This window comes from Ambystoma mexicanum, chromosome 1p, assembly GCF_040938575.1.
Source record: "Ambystoma mexicanum isolate Mex_15411 chromosome 1p, UKY_AmexF1_1, whole genome shotgun sequence".
NCBI lineage: Eukaryota > Metazoa > Chordata > Amphibia > Caudata > Ambystomatidae > Ambystoma > Ambystoma mexicanum.
The window spans coordinates 1,049,886,192-1,049,910,851 of NC_090921.1; the positions used below are offsets into that span (position 1 = coordinate 1,049,886,192).

Consider the following 24,660-nt stretch of genomic DNA (forward strand, 5'->3'; position numbering starts at 1 on the left):
GTTCTGTATGGAAAACTGATGATGGGCGACCACAAAAATGGCCTAATGCATTTATTATCAACCTATGTTTCCCAAAACTCGACTGATAATTTTATTAAAACATGGAGCTTGAGAGCGCAGAAGTTGATGTCCGATGCAGATATATCATTGGAGCTGCTATGTGACAACCCCAATAAGGCCAAGCGTAAGATATGGGATCATGATTGGAACCTGACATGCCTGCAATGTCTGTGGTATAAAAAATTCAGAGAGAATCCATTTCAGTTCAAGAAATATAGACAGGACTCAGGGATTTTGCCAATTTGTATTGCATGTTTGAAAATTTTATGAAGTATGGAGGCCCATATCGCTGGATTCTGCTTGAGTGTGTAATTGCAAAGTCCATCCGGGCCAGGAGCTCTAGACTGACTGAGCTTCGTTATACAATGTACAATGTCCTCTTTGTCAAATATGACGGCATGATTCATTTTGAAGATTGACCAATCAAATTCAATTTGAGGAAATGGAGATCTATAAACACCAGCATAATGATCAGCCCATTTTTCTTGTGATATAGGGTTGGACTGTAAGGCCATTTGGCCCAACGGGTTAGTCTCGTTAAATAGATGCCAGATGCCACCTGATGATTTCAATATAATTTGACGTATCATTCTCTCTCGTCGAGCTGATATTGTTGCGCTTTCGTACCCCTTTGCTAGTTTTTATAATTCGACTTCAGGTGTATTATTAAATTAATGTTCTTTGGTATCAAATCCTTAGACAGATGGCGTACATCTTTCCTCAATTGCGTTTTTATACAATTTAGATCAGGGTCAAATGCATGAATATGCCTGATTTTATGCTGGTGGTTACGGTTTCCATTGTCGTTAAACATCTGCATGGATTTCACATTACATCCTTCTTCTTTTAGATTATAACCTTCTAAATCAAGTTCTAGGACATGTTCAAATCGCAATAACTTGTTGTTCGTCCTTCTTATGTGATTGCCTGCCTGATTGACTACGGCGAGTGTCATATCCTGGTGACCATACAAGGGAGTATCGTCATGTTTGTTCGGCCATTCCCAAGACAGGCATAATTGATCGTGATCACTCAACATGGTTTTTTTCACTACCAGAGAAGTGATTATATTCAAGAAGGGCCTGTCAGTATATATATATATATATATAATCGAGGCAAGCTTGAGATGATTCTCTATGCCAGGTTACCTGAGCCGGAATATCTCCCTTACTGGACCCATTTAACATGGGGTAGTTTCTCTCTCTCATTATATTTATCCAATGCAGTTCATCATATGAATAGTCCTTGGCCTTACGTAACAATAGGTGAAGATTAACATCACCCATAATTAGAGTGTGGTTAATGGTTTTATCCATCATCAAGGAATTAAGAACGTTGTTCATACATATGAAGAATTTCTCAGAAGATAATTGCTGCTTGCCTCAGTAAATATTAATTACAGCAATTGTAAGAGGGGCTTTGCATATTTTCACGACTTGGATATATGAGGGAGAGTTGCATGATGTTATTTTAAAGTTCATTGCTTTTTTCACAGTTATAAGGAGGCCTGCCATAGGTCGGTCAAATAGATTCTTTATAGCTGGAATTATTGTGATGTAATACGGGTCCCATGCAGGTTCATTAGTGAGCCACGTTTCCTGGAGCACGATGATGTCAAAGGGATTCAATTCATCGCTAGGTGAGTTTATAAAGTGCCTATGTCCTCGTGTGTTCCAGGAGAGTAAATTCACTTTCGTACTTGTGTCGGATTGTAATGAGTTATTCATGTTTGATTGCCAGTTCTCATGTGATGTTTTAGACAATTGACTGCTACATTTTGATATATCCAAGGATGCATTTGGGATAATAAAGAATTAGACCCTGGAGCTAAATCTTGTGCAATTTGAAATCACAAATCACAAAATTCTGATCTTGCTTGCCAAAGAGCGTTAAGAGTGATCCCAGATCTCATAAATAGTCTTACTTTAGATAAATCATCATGATCAGGATATTCGACTAAGTCAATGTCTGAACTGGTCAGGTCTTGTAGGGTAGAAATTTCAGCACATATACTCGGATGCTCATGCGATTCAGATCATATTTTTGAAATGGTCTATCCCGGCAAGACATTATTAGGTGATGACAGTATGTATATTCGCTCCAGCCATATGCTTGCCTATCTTGGCTCAATACATCTTTAGTGCTCGGTACATTTATGGCATGCGAGTCTATATGTGTTGGAATAGGTCCATTATTGTTAACTCCTAATGGTCCTTTTAATAGTAGAGGCAATTTCGGTATTTGCATGGGAGGTTTATGTGATATCGCAGTACCACCCGGATTATGTATTGGGCGATTGACTGATTTCATCTCGTAGTTCTTGTATAGTGGGGCACAGCTGATTGGCTGGCTCCTTATGTTCAACTTCTATTTGCTGGAATTGGTTCACTTTTCTTTCTGCAATACTGGGTGCTTTCACATTTGTGAAATATTGAGCTATGGACCCCCCTAATTTAATTTCGAACTTGTTCAATAGTGGGGCAGATCAGCTTATTTTGTATTCCTGCTCTTTTCCCAGTTGTTGAAGTTGAGTACCTTTTTCTATCAGACTTGTGACTGTTGTCGGGAGCGATATCATGGCTAATAAATTATTCAAGGGCTCATGTTCTTGTGGAGAGATCACTTCCTGGACTTGAATGTCTTTAGCCTGAATTGGCAGTACTTGACCCAAGTCTTTCTTTCTCACCATCGTTAGGGAGGTTTTGAGAGAATTTGTTTTTTTAGCCACTACTTTCTTTATCTGTGGCTTCTTAATATTCCTCTGCTTAATTGAGGTCATCTGCTTCTGACTTTGTAGAGGGTGGGACGATGTCTGATTTCCCAGAAAGGTGAAAGAATTCACTTTCAAGGGATTTGCAGAGAATGCTGCCCTATCTTCTTCAGTATTAATGACTGGTAATGATGGAAGGACTCCCACCGTGCCGGGGTCAACCAAGCTATCGGATGGTATGTCTCCATCATCCACAACTATTTCCCACTTTTCACAGCAGTGTTAGATGGATTTTTGGTGTGATCAGCTTGTTCTTCACTATTTGCTAGGATGGACTGCAAGATAGTCCCTGTGACTGTCTCATTAGTCATCTGTTGAGATAGTGTTATAGATGGTTTGGGCATGTTATCAGATTGAGCACTGTTTTTTAATAATTTAATCAACATTTCAGTTTGGGCATTCACCTTGCATTCAAGTACCTCATATAGTCACGCTATAGACATCAGGGCAGTATTCATAGCACTCAGCGTGTTATTTAGCGCTGGAGATTCCGGAAAAGAAGGTCGGCCTGGATGTTGTCAGTTTATGAAGAAATGATTATGTTCTTGGGCCAATTCACCAAAACGAGTGTGTCGTGGTGTTGGTGCTACAAAGGACACTGAGTTGTTTAGTGAATGTTCATGGGATTTATCAAACATGATCAGTGATTTGGACAACTCATGGCTTGGATTTTTTGCCTCATTTTCCAAAGCTAATCGCCTAGAAGGTGTTATTTTTTTCGTGTTAGAGGAGACACACTCCTACCATTCAACTGATTTAAGTCTCCTGTATTTGAGCATATATACATTACTTCTCCGGTGTCAATACAGGTATCATTAGTTGTATTCATAAAGCTCATCATATCTTCATCGACTTCTCCCGCAACCATCATTGCCTCATGCGCTGCTCGTAATTTCTGCTGTGCCAACACCGTGCATGGTTGAATGGTTAAGTCGAGTAAAGGAGCCTCTTGTGATGACTGCATGGTATTAAGCGTGGTGACAGTCTGAGTAGCCATCAATTCACCGCTTTTATAAGCAGTAAGTAATGTAGAGTCAGACGTTTCCGAGGTTCGTGCTAAATGAAGATTAGGATTGTTATTTAAGGATTTACTATGCTCATTTTCACTATCTGCCTGGGTACAGGTAGGTACAACCTGCTGCATTCTGTCAGCCATTTTCGGGGACGATTCACCTGGAATACTTGTATCATCCCACTTAGGCTCCCCAGAAGTAGAGGAGCCTCCAGTTACTTGGCCCATATGATTCAAAGGCACACACAGCTTATCAGGTAGTATCAAAGGGTCTAGAGTCTCTACTGGAATTCGTATGAGTGGGCTTCCTTCGAGAAGATCCAGCACTTTCATATCATTAGTGCAAAACGGTGTATATCTGACGCCAGGGATATCGAACATGGGTTTTTTTTCTAAGAAAAACCCCCGTTCTGGCATTAACCGGTAATAGTGTTCTTTTAATAAGATTTGTAGATAATTGTTTATGCTCATCATTATTAACCTCACAGGGCATTCCTGTTTTTAATGTGTACAACCCGGCAGACATTGGATTATCACAATTATGCAACTTACTTGCAAAAAATAACAGGAGAGCAACACAGTGTTAACGCATCCTGAAATCTCAGCACCCGCCACCTGCTTGCCAGCTAGACAGCAAGACTGCCCACTCAGCAACCACTCGCTCGAACGCGCGCACTGAACTCGGGTGAGCAGTGGTTATGTGGTGGCTGATGGGCAAGTAGGTGGTCACGCTTGGTGAAAATGGCCCAAAACAAATAATGTGTGCAGCAGGTTACAAAAGCAAACTACAGGAAAAAGAAAAAGAAAACACCAGTAAGGTGTAATCAGGCATAGCTCTCAACCATTTGTGAATCAAAGGCGGGTGAAATCACCCGATTGTGATTTTGGCGGGTGAGACGCCCATTGAAATGAATGGGCGTGCAGGAGGCTTGGCGGGTGAGTCAGCCCTTTACAAGGCGGGTGACACCCGCCAAATGCGTGTGAGTTGAGAGCTATGAATAAGGCTATGACACTCAGTCCAATATATCCTCAAATGCTTTAAAGATGATTACCCAATTCGCTGCAATGTAGGCAAGAAAAGCCAAAAGTTTGTCTTCAGCAGCATTCAGCAGAGGTCACGACAGCAAGACAGCCCACTCAGCAACCACTCGCTCGAACGCACGCGCTGAACGCGTGTGAGTAGTGGTTATGTGGTGGCAAGTAGGCGGTCATGCTTGGTGAAAATGGCCCAAAACAAATAATGAGGGCAGCTGGTTACAAAAACAAACCAATTTGCTGCAATGTAGGCAAGAAAAGCCAAAAGTTTGTGTTGAAGCAGCGTTCAGCAGAGGTCCCGACAGCAAGACAGCCCACTCAGCAACCACTCGCTCGAACGCGCGCACTGAGTTTCTTCAATAGGCGCTCTGGCATTCCGAGGTAGAGGCTATTGGTGTAGTCAATTCTTGACATGACGAGGGCGATGACTGTCAGTGTTTTATGGATGAAGGACAGGAAAGGTAGGATTCTTTTTACTGAGGGTAGCAGGAAAACATGTTTTGATTATTGCATTTACTTGTGGTTCCATTGTTAGTGTGTTGTCCATTAGGATTCCCAGGTTTTTTACTATTTTCAACGGTGTTGGTGCTGTTCCTAGTTCTGTGGGCCATGTAACTAAGTGTTACTTTCCAGGTTTTTTGATACAATCATGATTTCTGTCTTGCCTGGGTTGAGTTTTAGGCTGTTTGTGTTCATCCAGTCATAGAGTCCTTTGAGACATTCTCCCAGCGTTGTGTTCTCTTCCTGTGTTTCTTCCATTTTATAGATAATGTGTGTATCGTCTGAGTAGTGGTAGCATGTAAAGTTGTGTTTTTTGAGGATCTTGATTAGCAGAGCCAGGTAGATGTTGAAGAACAGTGGGGATAAGGATGATCCTTGTGGTACTCCACAGTCTGTGTCATGTGGAGCGGATTTGAAGGGTTTTATCTAGACAGTTTCCTTTCTATTTCCTAGGAATTATTTTAGCCAGAATAGAGCTAAGACTGTTATTCCTATTTCTCCTAATCTTTTGATGAGGATCTCATGGTTGACTCTGTTGAAAGCTGCAGAGAGGTCGAGTAGAATTAGGGCAGAGTTTGTGCTGGAGTCTGCGTTTGTCTTTAGGTAATCCCAGGTAGATAGGAGTGCTGTTTCTGTTTCCCTCATGGGTCTAAAGCAGACTTGCACCTGGTTACTAATAGTTCTGCTGGGTAGGGAATGTTTGAAATCGGTCTGTAGTTGGCGAGGTCTTCCATGACGAGTGGTTTGATGTGCACCAATTCCCTGTTGTGAGTGACAGGTTAAAAAGGTTTATGTAGTGTTCCAGTGGTGCGCCCTGTGTGAGGATGGATTCGTAAATGTCTGGGGGGCATGGGTCCATGGAGGATCCCGTTTTATTGCTATGTTTAACCAGCTTGACAAACGTCTCTACTGGTATTTGTGGGAAGCTTTGGAGTTTATACCGTGGCTCCTTGTTTGGCGGGATTGGGACTGGGTTCTAGCAGAGGAGTGATGAAAGAGAATGTTTTCATTAATGAAATAGCATGCTAGGTTATCAGATAGCTGTTGTGATGGGGCCAATTTGAATACTATGACTTGTGGTGCATTGAGATCAATGTATTTACAGCACATAAACCAGTTGAAAAGTTCTTGTTTTATTGCTCATTTCACTCATATGTATGAATAATAAAAATCCCATAGCCTGGTTTCCTCCACTAGCCAAGAATCAAAATTCTGAAAGGCAGTACTGCACTCTGTGCATACTTAATTACTCTATTTTTACTCCCTCCTCCTGATTATATTACTGCTTTGGCAGAGTATCAAAGATAAGGAATACGTGGGAGGACACAATCCATTTGAATAATAAAATCCTTGCCAGGGTTCTGACAAACATTTGACCACCCTTCATTCTAAACATGGTGTTGCCAGATTAGGCTGTCTTTGTTCCTGCTAGATCAGCCTTGCATAACTTGAGAAGGTTGTTTGCATGATTACATCATATTAATGCAGAAACACTAGCTATAGCTAAAATGGGTTTTACTTGCTCAACGTATTACAATAGCCCTTTTCGTTCAAGGCGCTCAAGGGTTTGGTAAGTTGGAGAACGCTGTGGCTCCCAGGCGAGGAGACATGCCCGAGACAAGCCGGAGGCTTGCAAACGAGACCCCGCAGCGCTCCCCTGGCACCGACGAGCAGCCGCTGAGGTCCCCCCCACCTGCCTGACCCTCGGGACAAACACAGAGGCTCAGTCCGGGGGCAGAAACACCCGGAGTTATTTGCACAGCGCCTCCCACCCGATCCACAAAAGAAACGCTCCGCCACATCCGGCGGCCAGACCTGGGTGCCGCTCTGTGGGCCTGCCCCCGGCCTGGGTTTACACCGCCAGCCTTTCCCCTGGTGGTCTCCTCCTTCCTCCCCTCCCCCCTCATCAGCAGGACTGCAACACTCGGGGTCGAGCGGCAGCGCGGCAGGGAGACCCGCGGGCTGCGCTCCCCCGCTGAGGGAGGACACGCTGCAAATGGATACACCCGCAATGAGGTACACGGGTGTGGGGGGTGGGTGATGTGCCTTACTTCCCCCCCACGGCCCCTTCTTGCAACTAGCCAGTTGCAGAGACCACGGAACCCGCGAGGGCCACTGCTGCGTCAAAGACCAGCACCATACCAGCGCACAGAACACTGTCACGCCCCCCCCCCCCCACGGGACACATACGCAGCAAAACGGCACTGGGAGTGTGGGGACGGGAGGCTCCTCACCTCACAACCAAGTGAGCCCCCCTTTGTCCATGGACTTGGTGCGAACTGTGGAACCACCCTGTCCCCCTTTTGGCACCCCCCCTGTGCAACCTAAACCACCAGTGGAATTGCAGAAATCAGGTGGGGCCATCCTATGCGGTGAAGATAGACACTGGTCGGCCCCACACCAACGGATGAACAGGGGCACGGTCCTCCCCACGAGACCCCTACGCAATTCGGCTAAGACCACAGGAACCACGGGGGCCACTCTATTTATCGGGGATAGACACGAGCCAGTGCCACACCACCAAGCGAGACTGACGCCTACAGCGACGGCGCTGCTGCCACCCTAAATGTGACTTTTGCAGAGGCTTGCAGTGTGCACCCTACGCAGCCTATACACACAATCATCTGTCCCATACAGGACCTCTCCCGATCCCGCATTTAACCCCGGTGCATGGACGTGAAGCACCCGGATCCCTGCTACACACAGCCGCTCGACCAAAACATGCGAAAGGAGAAAACCAAGAGGCAAACGTTACAGAGCAAGATGGACCACTACACCGTGGGGTCCCCTCCCCAGCGCGAGCCTCAGCCCCCAGAAGAAGTGGGCAACCCTGGAGAACCCTGCGACCCTCCTATCTCTTTGTCAGACCTTATGAAAGCGATTGGGGACTCGAGGACATCCTTGGAACTTAAAATGGGCGGCCTATCCTCTGAGGTGTCCCTTATACGCCAAGACCTCCGCAACCTATCGACCAGGGTGGGAAAGCGGAACAGAGGGTGTCTGACACGGAAGACGCGGTCCACCGCATGGAACAGCAACTCACCGCGATTGCCCAAAAAGTGACCCAACTGGAAAACCGCGCTGAGGACAGTGAGGGGAGGGCGCGGCGCAACAATCTCAGGATCCTCGGTATACCAGAGAAAGAGGAAGGCCCCAGCGCAGAAGTCTTCTTAGAAGACTGACTCACCCATGTCTTTGCCCCTAAGAAGCTATCCAAGTTCTTTTCCGTGGAAAGGGCACATAGGGCCTCATTACACGGTAGGCGGTGAGCCATGGCGCAATTAGCGCCATGGCTCATGCCGGTAAAATACCGGCACCGCCTTGGCGGTAAGGGGATTTACCGCCCCATCCCAAGGTTGGAGGGGCGGTAAATCCCCCTTCCGCCATTGCCCTTCCCCATTCCCATTTCTGCCCCATAGGGCTCAATGGGAATGGGGAAGGCGCTAATTACGGCACCGCAATTTAGCGGTGCCGTAATTAGCTCTGAGGTCCCTTAGCGGGTTGGTATTTAACGCCTGCAAAAAGCAGGCGTTAAAACTCCAACCCGCTAAGGGACCTCGTAGTAAGGCGGCAGGGATTTATCGGCACCGGTATTTTACCGGTACCGATAAATCCCTACCGCCTACCGTGTAATGAGGCCCATAGAGTCCCCACTGGCCGACCTACACCGGGGGCCCCGCCCAGAGCATTGATCGCACGTCTACTGAACTACCGCGACCGGGACGCGATCCTACAAATGGCAAGGGCCGCTGGCCCGATCACATACAACGGCTACAAGGTCGGTTTCTATCCCGATTACACTAAAGAAGTCCAAAAAGCCCGCCAGTCATTTGACTCCGTCAAGAAGAAGCTCCAGTCGCTATCCATCAAATATGCCCTCTTCTTCCCGGCATTGCTGAAAGTCCAGTATGAGGGCGTGACCCACTTGTTTTACAACCCCAAAGATGCATGGGACTGGCTTGAAACCCAAGTCCTCACGGATTCCAGAGGGAGGCGTGTGCCATCGGGCCCGCCAGCACAGCGGCCTCGGTCTGGGAGACCCTCGCCCCCTCGCTCTCCGACCAATGCGGACGACGATGCGACAAGGACCCCTCCGGAAAAAGGATGAAGACCCCGCACTAAGGGGACTAAACTGCAGATTGATAGAATGGGAGTGCTCACTTAGCGGCTGCCGCCCCTAATGCGGCGCGCGCTATCACAGTCGGGTTATCCCGTAGAAGTTTAGAAAGTTATAAGTTCAATGTTTGGGCGACAGGTGCTCCCAGTTGGGGGGGAAGTACAGGGTGGGGGGGAGTTTAAGACTGTAAAGTAACAGAATCAAGAGACAAGAAGGCACGATACAAGAAAACGATGGGCAAAGGAATCAAGCACTGTCTACGGGCAAGACCACGGGCACAATCATCATCCAGGCAGCAGATGCACCAACACGAGACGACCCCCGGACGTCTCCCCCGAAAGTACAGCGCTGCACACCTCCCGAAAGTACGTGACCGCCACTGATCCTCCCAGATGCCCTGATAAGAGACCCATGCAGAAAGAATGAACTCCAACAAGGTAACCGTGCTCTCCTGGAACGTTAACGGCCTCGGCTTCAGCATAAAGAGAAGACTGGTGCTCCAGTACCTTAACCGTTACTCGCCGGACATTGCCCTTCTAAACGAAACACATCTGCTGGGCACGAGCACTAACTTCTTCAAAAGATCCAACCACTCACACACCTACCAGGCCGGATTCACGACAGGAGCTAGGGGTACGATGATACTCATCCACAAGCGAGTCCCCCTGCAGGTTAGGAAGGTCAAAACTGACCCTCGGGGCCGCTACGTTATGATACTGGCTGACATCTGGGGCGAGAAATGGGGCCTCGCTGCAATTTATGCCCCCCCCTCACAGACGAAAGAACTGCTCTCCGAACTACGGAGCCTGCTACTGGAAGACGAGGCCGATGTATGGGTGATTGGCGGGGACTTTAATGAAGTGATGAACACTGTAGTCGATAGATCTCACAGGAGATCAGGTACCTGCCCGGCCCCCACATCACTCGCCATGTTCGCCGAAGCTCTGGGAATGACAGAGACACGGCGCTCACTCCATAACGAAGAGGCTGGTTTTTCCTTTTTTTCTGGCGTTCACAAGTCATTCTCCAGGATCGATTATGCCTTCATCCCCCGCAGACTACATCACAGGCTCCTCAACGCTGAATTCCTCGCAAGGGGTATTTCGGACCACTCTCCGCTCCTACTGACCATGAAGAACTCCTGCCGTGGTCTGGATCGTAACTGGCGCCTGAACACATATCACCTACGTCTCCCTGAAATTGCGGAGGAACTGGAAAAGAAGACGACAGAATACTTTGAAAACAACGAAGGATCAGTAGATTGCCCAATCTCGCTCTGGGAGGCGTATAAGACTGTCCTCCGGGGGGAAGTTATTTCGGAAGTTTCAGCCTACCAATGACGACATCTCCAAAAGATCAAAGAGGCAGAAGCATGTGTCCTGGAGTGCGAACGGCAAACCCTAGAACATTGCACCCAAGAGGCGAAAGAGGCTCTGCTTACAGCACAAGAGGCCCTTAGCAACCTAGCTCTAGACAATGCACGGACAGCCCATCAGTTGGTCCGGAGCCAAATCTATGATCGAGGCGACAAGGCGAATAAGACCCTGGCCTGGTTGGAGAGGCGTGAACAGACCAGGGGACACGTACGGGCAATTGAGTCTCCAGATGGTACACTCCTCACAGACGACTCCGACATTGTCGCGGCATTTGCCGCCTACTATAAGAAACTCTATACCCCACCTGCCGAGAGACCGCCTTCCGAACCCTCACGCTACCTCGACCAGATAGAGAACCCAAAACTCTCACAGCATCAGACAGACCTCCTGAACGCTGAAATCACTGTAACCGAGGTGCAGGAGGCGCTCGCACAGCTCCAACCCGGGAAAACCCCAGGCCCCAATGGGTTCCCTACAGAAACATGGAAATGCATCGGCGGTACACTACCCACCCACATGCACCGTATGTTTCGACGCAGCAAAGAGCTGGGGGCACTCCCCCCGGACCTCAGGAAGGCATGCATAATAGTCATACATAAGCCCGGGAAGACCCCAGAGGAATGTGCCTCCTATCGCCCCATATCCTTGATCAACGGCGAAGCCAAGGTCCTCGCCAGAACATTGGCCAACAGACTACTGCAAGTCATAGAGACCCTTGTCCACCCCGACCAATGTGGATTAATGCCCAACAAATCCACCCGCATGAACCTGCGTAGAGTTCAACTAGCGCTGAGTAGAGCCAAGGAAATACCAGCCCCACTGGCCCTCCTGGCGGTGGACTTTGAAAAAGCATTTGACTCGGTGGAATGGGAGGCTTTGTGGGCAATCATGGCTCGGATGAACGTTTATATCATGGGTTAAACTCTTGTATGCATACCCGGAGGCCATGGTAAGGGTGAACGGCAGGTCTTCTGAATCATTTCCTTTGGGTCGGGGTACGAGACAGGGGTGCCCGCTCTCCCCGCTTCTTTTTCTCTTGGCCATCAAACCTCTCGCAATTGAGCTTAGAACTAACACTAACTGGACAGGGTTCGCCTGGCCGGGGGGGGGGAGGACCGACTATCGCTCTACGCGGATGACCTCCTCATATACCTCAGCAACCCACGCACTTCCTGCCCGATTGTCTCCCTCATCCTTAGGGAATATCAGAACTTTGCGGGCTAAGGTAAATGAGACCAAAACTATTTACTTCCCGATCCAGGGTGGCGAGTCCGCGATCCCTGAAACATGCCCATATCATGTCTCTATTAGAGAACTTAAATACCTGGGTATACGACTCGATCCGACACTTGGTGGGTTCTTTCAACTTAACTTACAACTAGTAATTGACCGGTTCAATATAGACACCTCCCATTGGCAATCACTCCCCCTATTACTAATGGGCAGAGCGGCACTATTCAAAATGATGACCCTCCCCAGACTGCTGTATGTACTCCAAAACGCCCCACTTGTCATTCCCCGAGACACCTTCGCACTCATTGACAGACGCCTTCGCACACTGCTGTGGGGCGGGAAACAACCCAGGATCGCCCTTGATACGCTTCAGTGATCAGTGTGGGAGGGAGGCATCGGTCTACCCTGCATACGCACCTATTACCTTGCAGCTCAGATCGGGGTGGTAAACGACTGGATACACGCAGACCCCACATCACCCACATCCGCATTGAAATAGAGATCATGACCCCGCTAACCCCGCTGCAGATCCTGTACTCCACCCACGACCAACCCCCGATGTTACCCGAAATGACACACCATATATGCCGGGCCTGGCGGGATGCGCACAAACTAATTGGCTGGAAAGGTAAACCAACACTATCTCAACCCCTATGGCACAACGCGCTCCTCCCAGAAATAGTAAAGATGGGCTCCTTCGGTCACTGGTGCGCAAAAGGGATACACACATTAGCGCACGTGGTACAAGAGGGCCACCTCCTTGACTTCGAGGCCATGCAAGAGCAATTCGACCTCGCACCCATGGACCGGTTTCGACATGCGCAGCTGGCCCACGCCATCCGCACCCAATTCCCTGATATGACAACCATACCCCCCTGTACTCCCATTGAGACCAATATCCTCCCGCAAAGCATTGCCTCCAAGGTCACTTCCACGCTCTATCAAGCCCTTAACTCCTTTGGGGCTGCGCAGCTCGACGGGCTCAAAGAAAAGTGGGAAAGGGATATAGGTCAAATGGAACCAGAAGACTGGGTAGATGCATTAATGTCTCCTAGAGAAATTGGTATAGACTCGAAACTCAGGCTAATACAACTGAGAATCCTTCACCGCACATACTATTCACGCACTGCCATGGCCAGGTGGGGGGACTGGAGGACGGGACATGCCTTAGATGGAAAACGGAACCTGCCACCTTCTACCATATGATATGGGACTGCCGGGTGTTACAGATCTTCTGGGAGGGCTGCATTAACACGATCTCTGCCACCCTGGCGACACCAATCCCCGGGGACCCCAAAATCATACTCTTGGGAATCGGGGGTGAAGTTGATCTCTCGAAATATGAAAAAATGTTTTTGGCATTGGCATTTGGGACAGGCAAAAGATTAATCACGACTAACTGGGGCTCTGCCGACCCTTTGTCTTTGAACCGCTGGAGCAATGAGCTGGACAGATGCGCGGCCTCGGAGCGCCGGATTTAAAACGCACGGGGTTGCCCCCGCAAATTCGAAAAAATATGGGGTAAATGGCTTGATGCTAACTGAGATTCGTTGCTGAAAGTAGATCTGTACTGCTGTTAACACTGGTTACCTGCCTCATCCCACAAATGTCTGACGGTTCTCAGCCCTACGGAGCTCCTTTTGTATTTTGAAATTGCCTTACTATCTTGGTCAGATGTATGCCTTTGATTCATGTCTGTTTTGTTCTTGTGTTGTTAAAACTTAATAAACAGAGTTTAAAAAAAATAAAAGGGTTTGGTAAGTCCTTTCAAATATTTTTTAAACTTCTTTATGCCTCGCCATATTTCAGGGTTTTAACAGAATATCAAGGCAGAGCCGTCAGGTCTGCCCATTATCTTCTTTCCTCTTTGCAATCCAGCTTCTCGCTTTGTTTGTTACAAGCATGCTGTAATATGGAGTAGGTAGCCTACTGTTTATTAATGATGTGGCTCAAAATTGGGCCAAATCAGAAACCATTCCCATGACTGATGACATTGCTGAAGTTGGGCAACATATGGGGATTCAATGGCAGAGGACGGAATTATAAGCTCACTCTACTGTATATTTTTAAAGCAAATGTTGAAGTAATGACCAGTAGTATGTTAGAGAACAAAAGCATTCATGTAATAAGTATATGAATTTGTTTAAAAAGTGAGCCCTACAATTGGGTTCTGTTGTGGACACATCTGTTGCACAGACAGTGTGGTTCTTGTTTGTGACTAAGTTAAATCTTTCAATAATTGATAGGAACTTGTCAAACTATTGAGGTATTCTAGATTTCCTTATTTATAGATAAATATTGCTTTGAACATTCCCAAGGGTGTCATTATGAGACTTTGAATGCTCTAAAATATTTGGATGGGAGGCAGTCATCAGGCATGGTGGGAAAGCAGATATTTACTTTGCCCTCAGTGAAAGCAGAGTTGAGAGCTGGTGGTTGCATGCCTGGGGCTATATATTACTGTCTAGCTCAGGCCTACAATGGCTACTTTGTTTTCCTCCTAGCAATGACCGGCTGCATGTCTGTATGAAGAGTTTGAAGGATGCACTGCTAATGTCAGCGGGAATGTTGTTGAATGAGGGGCTAGCAGTTCCAGGATAGTTCAACAGTGCTACTTGCATTCTCAATGCATGAAACAAACTGGTTAGTCGGGGGAGGGGGAGGAGGGAAACCATGGGCTTTGGCCCTTTCAATTGCCAAGATGGCAAATAACATTTCAGCTAACTTGCCTGAGGATGCTGGTCAGATTGGCAATATGTTACTGGATTGATTGGTCTATCGACAAAGAAGTTTTATCTGGATCAGTGTCAATGCAAAAGCGTTTTACCTTTGTATAAGCTTCTACATATTTTCATATCCGAAAAAGTGCTGCAGGAATACCTTACACAGAACAGAACCTGGACCAAAACCAACATTTAGGACACTTGCAATACATAATTTGAGCCAGGGTTCTAGTAGGTTGATTTTAGGTTTATAGTCAGTGCTAATATCTGTAAGGGTGGAGACTCAATGAGGTTAGGCATGGTTAGGTGCTGACTTCAGTCTCCAAGGGATTGCATATAAACATAGACAAAAATATTGATTGTTTTTTCACAAATTGTTGAAATTTACATTGGAAATAACATACCCAGATCTTTTACTTAAAATATTCCTAGGGTGCCTGACTCCAGCAGTAGGTGTGGGAAGCCAGATGGTGGTTTCATGCATCTCGCTTGATAGTGCCCTGTTGTCACTGCGTTTCAGGTGAATATTTTCCTATGCATGTATGTATTCCCACAAGGCCGAATGGATTCCACAAAGCATGCAACACAAATTATTATAGTCAAAGGTCTTATTAAGGTGGGCAGAGGAAAAGGCAATAATTTGTAAGCAATACAATGTCTCTGGTTTTCAGCACAAAGCAAAATGTCTCTTGGCTTTCCAAATCAGTTTCTCTGGGGTTCTACCTAGCACTCATGTCCCTGGGTTGATGGTTGATGGCTCCTGCCTTTCTTTCTTTGTCTTTCTTGATCTGTACCTGCTTTCTGCTCCTGCTTTTGTAGCTTGCGTATGGTGGGGAAGACAACTTCCTGTCATCCCAGGTCCAGGAGAAAGCTGCCAGCTGGGTCTCTGGAGGAAGAAAGATCTAAACCAGGCTTTAATACATACCAGGCCAGAGTCTTGCCAAAGAAAGAGTTAGTCTTGGGAGTTCTAGTGGCTGTCTCTCTAGGACATAGAACCTGGCTCTCAAGCCCACCTACTCACTATCACTTTTCTCAATAACTTGTTCTGAGGGATGCCTAATCCTCTTGTTTCTTTCTCTTCAACTCTTTGCTTCACCAGCACCTCCTCGATGCTACACCGCTGTCTTGTTCCTACTCCCTTTCCACGCACACCCCAAAGTGACTTCAGGTTTGCCTTCCAACCACTCACTTTTCTAGTTTCCTCACAACTTTCTGGGTCCCTCTTGTCCTCAGCAACCTGCTTATTCTCCTTCATAGATCACCCTCCTGATGATGTTCACCTTCTTCAGACAACTCGTATCCCCCTCGACACTCTTCCTGATGTTCACTTCCACCTCCTTTTGACAATCCTCCTGTTAGCACCTCCCCATCATGTCTCTCCTGTCATCTGCTCCACCTCATTCATCTCCTTTTTCGCTTGTCCAGCCTGCTCCAAACCCTCTCCTGCTGAGTCTAAACATCCATACTGTTCTCAATCAACATTAATTTCTTTATACTCTTTGCAGGTCGGTGAAAAGCCAGTTAACAGTGGTAGCGCTTTCACATGCATGAAAATGGGAGGGATCAGCCCTTTAGGCTGAGCAGGACTGCCATTTTACCCTTCCCAGCTGTGTGGTTCCATGGTCTTAAGTGTTGCAGATCTGCAGCAACTCCTTGTATTATAAAAGGGAACTGCCATTGTGGATGTGCACTCTGTGGGTGTCACTGCGTGGCGCTGCTTGCCTGTGTTGAACCTCAGCAGCTCTGCAGCATCTCCCTTGCCCACACAGTTCTATGCATATGATTCATTGTTCTCCCACCAGGGCTTAGGAGATGACAATGTGAGCAGAAGATCTCTCTCGCTCACAGGTTCTCTTTTCATACTCATTGTGACCAATCATTCAATACAATACTGGTAGCAAAGAATATTGATGGTTTCTGATGCATTTATTCCTGGGCTGGTAATGTATGGATTCTCTATGGGGCTCATACTAGTGTTCCTTAAAGGGGAGGGTCGGGTTGGCCAGGCGATACTCACCATGCCGCATCAGGTCCAGCATCAAGCAGCTTGCGCAAGAACCCGACCCCCATTGATGAACCAATCATATACGTCCAGGGGACTACGACACGGTATGTACATATGGGATTCCTATAACACAAACCTAGCTGGCTGGATAGCAATGGAGTGCTTATAATGAAACAAAGGCACAGAGTTACCATATGTAAGTATAGTACTACAGGGTTAGGCAGTGTGATGAAATCACAGGTTCTGATGTGTTTTCCCAGAGACCACATTCCCTATGGAGTTGGGAAACATGCTAGAAGGAAGAAGCACCCATAACAGGGTACCGGAGAAAGTTCTAAGGGCCTACGCCATCCCAAGACCATGCCTCCGCCAAACATGTGCAAAAAAGGGGGTAGGAGTGAATTCACTGGGTAGCCATGGGGTTTTATTTAAATTCATAAGGCCCATGTAAAAACTCAGATGGTCTGCCTAGATGATGAAAACAAGGCAGTCTTAGAAAAGGATCAGAACCTTTCTTTATTCAACTGTTTCGTCTTACTATTTCCTCATTTGTAACCTTGTGCTTCCTCCCCACTCTCCTCTGCTAGTCGATCCCCTTCCTGGTCTGCTTAGTTTGGGTTGCCTCCCATTGTGCCTGTGTGCGAACACAACAAAGGCCCAAAACTCAATGATAGTGCAATATTCTCTCACCTAGTAGCAGAAGAATAGGACCCTCCAAATTAGATGCCAGGTAAATGTAAATTTGCCCTGCATTTGTTGGATAGCATTTCTTCACAGGAAAGATACAGTATATTTAAAGGCCAGCCAAGAAATCCTTAGTGATGCCCAATGCACACGTTCACAACTGACCAGATGTAAGGCAGAAGACCTTCATGGGTTAATTGAACCCACAACAAGCCCTCAGAGTCTATTTACAAAGTGGGGTGAACAGGGCAAGGTAAGTCAATTGAAGGCAGAGTCACTGTTTTGAGGGAGGCAAGACATGCAGGAAGATAAGGCAACATGGAAGATCTGTCCAGGAATATCCTTTCTGCCATTTTAGATTCTCGCATGCATAGACTGCCATGCAGTGACTTTACTGTGAACACTGGTTCTGGAAATTGCTGCCAAAAAGGGTAGATGATTCTCTAGGAATTCCAGAACCCCCCTGCCCATTGGACCCGGCAGGAGGCTTGGATACCACCCATCCCTTGCCAGGATCTACTTGTAAAATAAGTAGGACCACCCATTCTGTCGATTAACTGTTGAAACTGCTGACAATTGCATAGGGGAGCAGACAGCTAATCTCAGGAGAGAGAGAAAAAGAGAGAAAGAAAGAGAAAAAGAGACCCTCCCCTTTAGAGCTTGCCTGCACTGAGGACCTGAGAGCAGTTCTCCCATAGACTCGGAGGAGAGACGTTGTGCCTTTAGATGCTGCAGCATACTTTAGTCGTGGGAGTGGTGCAGAATAAAGCTCCAGCTCTTTGTGGTTCTTGTAAGTGGACCCCCAGTACTCTATAAGCACCTCTAGTACCTGCTGTTGCTTAGCAGACAACCTAAGGACTTTGAGCTAGTTTTGATACATCAAGTTGTCCTCAAGTCTTATTCATGCCAGAATTACGTGCAGCAACTTGCCACCTGAACCAATGAACTGACTGCACTGTCAAACAGACCAACCAATCTGAACCTAGTCCAGTCACCTATTGAACTTTGAGACACCGGTCTGAACCACCACCTTCTCCAAAATGAGACATATTCAGACCTTTGACCAAGCTTAGAGCATTGACCCACAGGTTAAACCACTTGAAAGTACTTTGTCTACTGGATTAAAGACTAAATTGTAGAGTGTAAACGTTTCTCAGCCCATGCTACTATTAGAGAGATGAAGGAGGTTTCAAGATGACTTATTTTACCTTTATGATCGAAAGACAGCTGAGCTGAGTTGTGGCACAAGTTTTGGCATAACACATAGAAGGCTTTTCTCCCCATGTACCTCCGGACAAAATAGGAATTCGTCATACGATTGAACAAAGATATTTGTATCAGAGTTGGGGCAAGGCTTGAGTGGTTTTGAATTTAAGAGAACTAATGATGTTGTTTTCTCAAATATGAGCACTTACTGAATATGGACTGAAAAACAATATAGGGTAATGTGATTATCTGAAGACGCTGGACACAATGGGGTGCCTACATTCTACAGTAAATTGAGGAGGAGAAAGTTAGCAGCACTGTATACCTTATTATTCCACTCATTAATTAGCATGCCTCTACATATCAGAAAAGTGATTTCTGAATCATGATTACATTTTCAAATTCTTGTATTGATTTAAAAGGTTAGCCTTATTAATGCTGAACAGACTCAAAGAAATTAATCACTGCTTAAAGTACTGTTAAGAGTGCATGAACACACTTTTAGCAGTCTTCAACCTTACAGAAAAATCACCTTGCAAAATGTACTAGCTCAGACAATGCCAACATCATCAATGTGTAGAATTGAAACGTTCAACAGATCCACTCAACTGTCCATCAATGACTCCTTTATTACACACTTACCCTTCTGCGTGGTTTGTAAAGGCTACCACATAACACATGATGCATTACTGCAGCTTCCCGATGCCTTCCACTGCGAACTGTATCTATTGCTTGAAGATCTAAACATGTTTTGCTTCCATTTTCCCTCCTGTAATTAAGAGAAATCATTACCATTGGTTAAAATGTTAGTTAACAGCTAACACATTCATAAAGCAACATATTGTGGCAAATACTAGAAAGCTTGACGCAATGATTGCAAATGAAACACGACTGCACAAACAATGAAGGAACATATCTTTCCTGTTCAATAACATATGCTCATTGTTTGAACCTAAATATAAAACGAAAAACCAACTACTGTGAAAGTGATGCCATTTAAGACTAGCATCCTACTTCAATGAAATGTGGGTCACATGTAGAAGAATGCCCTCTATTAGAGAAGAGGAGCACAGCTATTTCTCCTGCAGAAGTATGCTTTAAAATGTAACATTGTGGCGGTTACAGTACTCTTCGTCTTTTCTTTTCTGTCTTTCATGTAACAGCTTGCTCTCGAAAGTCTGCATGGCAGTTGGGGCCAAAAAGACATGAAAAGAACAGTGTTATATTTAAAAGCAACAGGGACCTCGACACAACAACCTTGATAATGCCCCAAAATATATGTGCATCACTAACTAAAACCTTAACCATATTTGTTTATACCACTATATTATTACAGTTGGAGCAAAGGCCTATTTTAACATGCCTACTGGCAAGTGTACAGTGAGAGTACCAAAATCACAATCAAGACAATGTTCTATTACTCTGTTTTATTACTATGGATTTTTTTACCTCCCTCCTTCGCAACTGATTGGTAACCATACTATAAAGCCGAAAAGCAACTGAATAAGGCGGCTGTATATGCCAACCATGTTGCCCATTACTTACTGGCCAAAAGATGTATCTTTTTTTAAAGACGCTCTGAAACAGTACTGCTTATAAAATCGTGACAGTTGTCCTGTGTGGATGCCCAACTAATTTAAAAAATAGAATAATGTCTCTAAAGCAACATGGATGCTATGTTTGCTCTGATGAAATGGGCATGTATTCTCTACAGATCATTGTGTCCTCGAAGCTTGTAGGAATGAGTAATACAGGATGCAAACCTTCTACCAAGAGGAGCTTTAGCTGCTTTCTTGCCAGGTGCAAAACCACCATGAGTAAAGTAACTACATGATCAGAAGATCTTAACGCTATCTATCAAGATAACATTTCAAAGCCCAAGAAACTGTTCAACTAACTAGTGTGACTCCAGCTGAAGAAGCATGAGGTCCAGGTTGGAAAACCAGAAGAACAATTTCCTAGTTAAGATAAAAATAAAAAAGTACTTTGGAGCTTAACCATTATCCAGAGGAAGAAAAATGTAAATCTATTTGTAAGTAAGAGTTTGAAGCTCAAATATCTGCAGAGATGAAGTGTTAGCTACCAAGAAAGCAGTATTCAAAGATAAAATATTCATATGACAGGAAGCCACATGCTCAAATGCTTTGTTCCATATCTGCTTTCAAGAGACGTTTCGTTTAAATTTCACTGAGTTGGGTGATCACTGGTGGTAGGAGAAATATTAAGTAAGCAATATAAATATGGCATCATTGTCTCATTTGTTATTAAAAGGTTGTCTTCTATAGTACTGAGGACGGTAACAGCAACGAAACAGATACAGTTTACAATAATCAAACATTCTTACACACTACAAAACAATGTCCAGAGTTGCAAGAAAGAGTGCATTTTCTTGTCATATTGCCAAGAACACATTCTGGTCAATTTACAGTTAGTTTATTTTACTGCACTATTGGTTGAGACCTAAGTGGTACAAACATGGAAGCCATTGAACATACTGAGTGGTAATAAGGTCTAGTTGAGGGCAAAGCTAGTGGTTGAAAATAAGATGTCTTACCATGGGATTGGGTGTCCATTCATGCAGAGATTGATGGAGCGTGCATGGAGAGTTCAGTAGGACTCTGCACATGACTTCCAAATGTACTGACACATTCAAAAGATGATTCTAGAGCTTCAAATACCAGATATCTATTGTAAAACTGCAGAAAGGGTGAGGTTAGGTGCCTGCTTGCTTGTTCCACTAGAACACTGGTGTTGTAATGAATTTGAGGACAAACGCATCTCCTTGAATCAGAGGAAGAACAGATTGTAGGGTTACGAAATTGCATTGAGCTCTGGAATCCTCCTGTGATGGCACTTGTTCTGAAGTGGGCAGATAATACTTACAGTTCTTAGCTGTGGCTCTCCATTTGTACTCTGGTGTGCCTGCCATGACTTAAATTGGATGAAAAGGTAGATGTAAAACATATACTTTTAGAAGGTTATGGTCTTGATACCACCACTGGATAGACTGAACCTGATAAGGAGTTTTATTTAGGAATGGGGCTCTGATTCCTGGTCGCAGTTCCAAGCTACATGCCGCTGGTAGGGTCACTTTTTTCATTTTGATAGAAGCACATCCTGAATTCAGAAGGCACAGAAATCTCTGAAACTAACAAGCACGGTTCATAAATTGTTCGTCAAATGAACTGCAGCATACTGAACAAATGACAATGCCCAGAATAGGAAAACACCTTCCCTTCCTGCAATGCAAAACTACTTGAATAAATCAAATGTTCTCCTTCAGGACCAGAACCGATTTTAGTTGATTGACTAAAAATCAAGTATGCTAAGATATTCCACACCTTTTGAAGACTGTGCAGGGCCTAACTTGAGGACGATCGCCGAATCAACCAGTCATCTAAAGGCAAATAAAGTCAAATGCCTTGTCAATAAAAATGCTGCTAACACAAAAAAGAATCTCATGAACATCCACAGGTTGGACATACGCATAGGTAGTGATTTCCAGCTGCCAGAAATGGGTAAGGAAATATGGGCCCACGGGATCCTCAGAGTCCATCCAGTGATCTTTATAAAACACCCATGAAGCCTGTTTACATATTACCATATGGAATGTTTCCAAGGTAAGAAACCAGCCGAGAGTGTAGTCTTACATTCTACCAAGAAACTAGAAAGGAATAGAAAATTCCCCAAACCTTTTGGGTTTCTGGGATAAGCACTATCACATTGGAAACCTTCTCCGATATCAATGGAAAGAGTTAGAGGGACTGGCCCAGAGCAATAGATGAACTCTCCTTGATAATGCTGAGCACCCATGAAGCCTGGATTATTTGCACCAATTAGTATTAAAGAATGGCTCTCTTCTGTTCACAGCGATTGTATTCTCATTGATGAAAGGAGGAGCAAACATCCCCAGATGGAAGTCTGTTTGTAGTTTATTATTTTTAAAATAGCAAGGGCATAGAATAACATAAGACATCAGAGCTGCACAGACTTGGCATGCAGGCCCAAGTGTATACAAACAAGAACAAGTGAAAAACAAACCATAACAAGTCACGTCATACAATACTTTACTACACAGAATCAAAACACTATTAAAAATGTACTTCAGAGGCCTAAGTCTAAATCATAAGCTTGAGCCCAGAGGTACGATGTTAAAGCCTTTCCACAAATTTAGACCAGAAATGATATGCAATTTTATGGCCAACCAATTTTTCCAGGACAGACATCTTCCAAAGAGAGAAGACTCATGTATCTGATTTCTCTAAAGTACATTTGTATATATTTGTCATTTGTTTAGAGCATGAACAACTCGTGTGTTTGAATGCTGTACAAAACACACAGAAAAACAAAAAGTACAAAAACAGTGCCAGGATACACAGCATCCACTGGATAACGCATGACACGATTTCTAAATATTTTTCATTTAAAAATGTGATGCAAGCCAGAGCTTCAGCTTCTTCTAGGGTAATGAGGCGGAGTGGAAATCGGAGTATAAGTGGTTCTTTGTGTTTGCTGGGATGGAAATTGCAAGTGTTTTTTCTATTACCATACTTGCATGAGGAGGGGCCTGTGACTGGACTTGGCTGCTTTCCCCATGTAACTCCATTCCTAGCGCAGAGCGCGCGCAGAGTGGAAGTGGGAGTATAAGTGGTTCTTTGTGGTCCTTTGGAGTCCTGAGAGTCGAGAAGGACTGCCGGCTTATTAACAACTTCCCTTGGGAATACGGCCGGTAAGAGTTGTTGTGAAATAACTTGCATCGTTTACTACCTTTGAGCAATGACTGCTGAGCAATCTCTCTTTGAGTCGCTTGAGGGCTCCGTGGCTTAGCCCATTTCTACAACGGAGGGCGTCACAGGAGATAACTGACTGTTGGTGAAGGAATAAACAGTAAATAAGTGCTTGTCTTCCCATGATACCATACTCTCGAGGCAGTGACTGCCGAGCCAGTCTCCTTGAGCCGCCGAGAGAGTTGACGTGTGGACTGCTGTTATCCCTGCCACATACATATACCTATTCATTATACTTGATACTGCAGAGCTGAACTCTGTAAATATGAAACTACGCATTAACTGCAGACCAACAAGAAAAATAGAACTGCTAATGGCAATGAGGCTAAAATCAGGGGCGATGCAAGTACCCAAACAGTAACTCAAAGAAATTAAAATAACTGATTTCTTTGTGGGGCAGACCACAGCGGCTATGATACATGAAGAAAAAGCTGATGTGGATGAAATTCCTCTCGATACATTGACTATACTGCCAGAGTTTGATAACAACTCGTTGCTAAACCTTTGCTATAGCTTAGAGGGACAAATAGCAAGCATGGAACGAGTTGATCCTGCAAATACGCATAAAACTGTTGTAATAGAGCTGAATGCTGCCCCCGATACACTAGCACATGTAAATGAACTTCCTGTCTTACCGTCTACTAGTGAATGCCCAACCCAACCCTGATAGATTGTCCTGCACCCCGCGGCTTAGTCGATTGGCTGATAGGTCATCGGAATCTGAGCTAGGCATGGGAAGCAAGGAGCAATCTGATATATCTGCTGAAGGGTTGGAGGGAAACTGTGTATGTAAAATAAAATGGAAAGATGTGGAAGCACATAATACTGCTAGTGGTTTTGCTATGAAGATACTCTTGAAACTCTGTCACAATATACTATGCCTTGTTGAAAAAAATACTTTGCTACTCAGCAAGCTGAGTGCTAAGAGGAAAGGGATCGAGGTCTCTAAGAATAAACTACCGGTACCAGACACTATCACCCCTGCTATACAGAGTGTAAACAATGGAGATAATCTCAAATCTACAGTAGTGGAGATTTCGGCTGGTGATGATTCCACGGATGTCGATAACTGTAGATTATCCAAGAGGGAAAAACGTAGGAAAAGAAAAGAGATTATGGACCAAAAGGGAAAGGCTCCAACTAATAAATCG

The 24,660-nt window shown here is 45.2% G+C and overlaps 1 protein-coding gene across 1 annotated transcript in view; it reads right to left on the reverse strand.

The window, feature by feature from the left end:
• The window catches only part of SLC9A5 (solute carrier family 9 member A5), a 1,894,848-nt gene that overhangs the window by 473,735 nt on the left and 1,396,453 nt on the right, over nucleotides 1–24,660 (reverse strand). The window contains exon 12 of the mRNA XM_069604452.1: nucleotides 19,365–19,491. Coding sequence (XP_069460553.1) covers nucleotides 19,365–19,491 — 127 coding nt within the window. The remainder of the gene's footprint in view (nucleotides 1–19,364; nucleotides 19,492–24,660) is intronic.